This window comes from Eimeria tenella, genomic scaffold (assembly GCF_000499545.2).
Source record: "Eimeria tenella Houghton genomic scaffold, Eth_scaff1010, whole genome shotgun sequence".
Taxonomy (NCBI): Eukaryota; Apicomplexa; class Conoidasida; order Eucoccidiorida; family Eimeriidae; genus Eimeria; species Eimeria tenella.
The window spans coordinates 1-3,770 of record NW_013543487.1 but is presented as its reverse complement, the minus strand read 5'-3'; the positions used below and the strand labels follow the sequence as shown (position 1 = coordinate 3,770).

General features: G+C 59.5%; 2 protein-coding genes across 2 annotated transcripts; one reads left to right on the top strand and one right to left on the bottom strand.

The window, feature by feature from the left end:
- Nucleotides 1–116: 116 nt before the first annotated feature.
- ETH_00008125 (uncharacterized protein) lies at nucleotides 117–1,200 on the bottom strand (the record flags this gene model as incomplete). Its single annotated transcript, XM_013378791.1, has 3 exons — nucleotides 117–453; nucleotides 818–895; nucleotides 1,129–1,200. Coding segments are annotated over 3 exons (487 nt in total), but the record flags the coding sequence as incomplete, so codon positions are not given.
- Nucleotides 1,201–2,131: 931 nt separating this feature from the next.
- ETH_00008120 (uncharacterized protein) lies at nucleotides 2,132–3,768 on the top strand (the record flags this gene model as incomplete). The annotated part of the gene is made up of 2 exons (XM_013378790.1): nucleotides 2,132–3,594; nucleotides 3,666–3,768. 2 exons carry the CDS (start codon nucleotides 2,132–2,134, stop codon nucleotides 3,766–3,768), a joined length of 1,566 nt encoding a protein of 521 aa, XP_013234244.1.
- Between the last annotated feature and the right edge of the window lie 2 nt (nucleotides 3,769–3,770).

Here is a 3,770-nt window from a genome sequence, read left to right as displayed (position 1 = left end):
GCAGCAGCAGCAGCAGCAGCAGCACGGTTGAGAAACGACTGAGCAATACAGGCAGGACAGCAGCAGCAGCAGGACAGCAGCAGCAGCAGAGGCAGCAGCAGAAGCAGCAGCATTACCAGGAGGCTCATCTTCTGCATCCAGCAGCAGCTGCTGCTGCTGCCCCTGCTCGTGCTGCAGCTGCTGCCGCTTCAGCTCCTGCAACAGCTGCTCGGCCTGCAGCTGCATGCTTCTGCTTCTCTGCGCTGTTGCGGCTCCGCTGCTGCTGCTGCTGCCGCTGCTGCTGGGCAGCACCCCAATAAGAGGATCCCGCAGCACGAACAGCCAAGTGTTATCCGACCATTCTGCTGCTGCTGCTGCTGCTCCGATGTTGCAGTGTCTGTACACCTCAAGGTGAGACACAATCACCAGCGACGGCAAACTGCTGCTGCGCTGCAGCACCAGCCGCAGCAGCTCCTGAGCACACACAAACCCTAAACCCTAAACCCTAAACTCTAAACTCTAAACCCTAGACCTTATAAGGCGCGGAAACGCCCCGTGAAAGAGATGCAGCACCCGTCTGAACTGGCAGCAAAAACGGCAGCGGCAGCAGCAGCAACAGCAAAAAAATGCAGCAGCAACAGCAGCGGAAAAATGCAGCAGCAACAGCAGCGGGAAAATGCAACAGCAGCAGCAGCAATACAAGAAAGAGCAGTAGTACCAGCTGCAGCAGCAGAAGCCGCGGAAGCTGTGGCAACATATAAAACAGCAGTGGTATCAGCAGCAGCAGCAACAGCAGCAACAGCAGCAGCAGCAACAGCAGCAGCAGCAGCAAAAGGACCTGCTTGGCTATGGTAAGGATCTTCTGCGCGGTTTCTCTCCTCACGAAAGCAGCAGCACTGAGTCTCCCCAGAGCTTCCTAAGCAAACACACCCACAGCAAGCAGCAGCAGCAGCAGCTGCAGCAGCATTGCAGCAGCAGCTGCAGCATTGCAGCAGCTGCTGCCGCTACAGCAGCGAAAGCGCAGCACTAATGCAGCAGCACTAGCAGCAGCGACAAGAGCGCAACACTGAGACAACAGCAGCAGCAGCAGCAGTAGCAGCGAGAGTGCAGCACTGAGGCAGCAGCAGCAGCAGCAGCAGCCGGACTGACGTTGAGGGCCTGAAGCAACAGGCAGCCATCGAAGGAAGAAGCCGGCTGGCTACAAAGAGGACGCGAAGCCATTTTAGCTGCTGTTGCTGCTGCTGCTGCGGCTGCTGCTGTGGCTGCCGCTGCTGGTGCTGACGATGGGAATGCTCTTGCTGCTGCAGCTGCTGCTCTCGACAGTGCAGAGGCTGCTGAGATGCTGCTGCTGTGTTGCCCACAGTCGTGTCGCCCGCAGCAGCAGCAGCAGCAGCAGCAGCAAGGGCTGTCTTCAGCTCTACTGCTGCGTTGTTCTGGACTAATGCCTTCCCAGGTAGAGGCAGCGGGTGCTGCAGTACATTTGCTGCAGCTGCTGGGTTCCTGCTGTTGCTTGTGCTGCTGCTGCTGTTCTTACTGCTGCTGCTGTCGTCGCCGTAGCTGCTGCTGTTTGCAGCAGCACGTAGGCCCCAGCCAATCTGGAAAGTTAAGAAAAAGAATATTAAAAGATATCTGGAGAGATTTCAGGGGACTAGGCTGCACAAGTTGCTGCTGCTGCATGCAGTTGCAGGCAGCAGCAGCAGCAGCAGCAGAAGCAGCAACCGCAGCAGCGGCTTGTTGCTGCAGCTGTTACTAAAGCCAATACTGGCGGACTCACCCACTAAATGAAATAAGACAATTTATGATTTTTTGTAATGTTCTGCTGCTGGAGTTAATGCTTTGCAGCAGCAGCAGCAGCAGCAACAGAGGCTACAAGGCGAGCCCCCCATGTCGGCAGCAGTAAGGCGCTGCTGCTGCTGCCTTGCCTTTTGCTGCAGCTGCCGCATTCCGCGAAGCAGCAGCAGCAGCAGCATCATCAGCAACAGCAGCAGCTGCTGCTGCACCGAGTGTGACAGCGGCAGCAGCAGCCGCACCCGCAAAAAGCCAGCAGCAGCAGCAGCAGCAGCAGCACGGGGGAGCTAGCCCTGCCACTTACTGCAGCAGTTGCTGAGCACCAGCAGCAGCAGGAGCAGCAGCAGCAACGGCAGCAACGGTGATGCAGCAACTGCCGCTGCAGCGGCATGACCGCAGGGGTGACTGTGCCACTCTGGGTCTTGCAGCAGCAGCAGCGGCAGCAGAAGCAGCAGCACTAACAGAAGCAGCAGCAGCAGTACCAGCAGCAGCAGCAGTAGCAGCAGCAGCACTGCCACCAGCTGTAGCAGCAGCCGCAGCAAGCGGCGCTGCTGCAGCACGAACCTCTCGACCTCCGCGCAGCAGCTTCACCAAGCAGCTAGCAGCAGCAGCAAAAGATGCGGAACAGCTCCTCGCTGCTGCTGCAGCAAGAAGGGCGGCAGCAGAAAAGCTGCTGCCATGCCCTTCCGAGCAGCAGCAGCAGCAGCAGCGTCGAACGCGCCACTCTTGCAGCCCTGTGACGGTAGGGGCAGCAGCAGCAGCAGCAGCGCGTGCTGCAGCAGCAGATGACTACGCAGCAGCTGACAGCCGGAGGAGGAGGAGTGCAGGGATGGCTGCAGCAGCAGCAACAGCAGCAGAAGCAGCAGCAGCAGCAGCGGCAGCAGCACGGTCAGATTCCATCTTGCTGGAGCAGCTCGCAGAGCGTCAGCAAAAGCTGCTGGAAAGGCAGCAGCTGCTGCTGCAGCGGCAGCAGCAGCAGCAGCACCGCATGCTTCTGCGTAAGAGGGACGCCTTCAATGAGCAGCAGCAGCAGCAACACCAGCAGCAGCAACAGCGGGAGCAGCAGCAGCAGCTAGGCTGGGCATGGCACCAGCACCCCGGCACCGCCTCATACCTACAGCAGCAGCAGCAGCAGCAGCAGCAGCAGAGTCCTGGAGTGTACTGCTACGAAGAGTCGCACGCACTGGGAGTTAAGCAGCATATGCTGCAGCAGCAGCAGCAGCAGCTTCACGGGTGGGCCCCCAGCAGCAGCAGTAGCCGCAGCACCAACAGCAACAGCAGCAGCAGCAGCAACAGCAGCAGCAGCAGACCCTGGGACTCCAGCTGCTGGCGCATGCACGGCAGCAGCAGCAGCAAACGCTGCAGCAGCAGCAACAGCGTGGTGCTGCTCACAGAGCCTTCTACCAGGGCAGACTCAAGTCCAGCAGCAGCAGCAGCAACAGCAGCAAGTAGTGCTGCTGCAGCTTTCTGCGGCCATAGTGTGGCCTGCAGTCCTGGAGAGACACCAGCAGGAGCAGCAGCAGCATCAGCAGCAGACAGGACGCCTGGAGGCCGCCACCACCGCAGCAGCAGCAGCAGCAGCAGAAACGGGAGAGATAGCAGCAGCCCGCTTAGTGCCGCTGCTGCTGCATACTTTGCTGCAGCTGCAGCAGATGACGCAGCAGCAGCAGCAGCAGCAGCTTCAACTCCACGGACGGATTCACCAGCAGCAGCATTAGCAGCAGCAGCAGCAGCAACAGGGACGGCACCCACTAGCAGCAGCAGAACGCGACTGATAATCAAGCGCAGTCACTTTCCTGCTGCTGCTTCTGCTGCTGCTGGTGCCCCGTCTGCTGCTGCTGCAGCTGCTGCTGCTGCCTTTCCTGCAGCACTCGATGCTCCTTCTGCTGCTGCATTAGCTGCAGAAGGGAGAGTGAAGAGAGCAGCAGCAGCAGCTGCTGCTGCTGCAACACAGACAGCAGCAGCAGCCCTTCGGCTGCTGCCGTTCTTGATGCCTTTTAAAG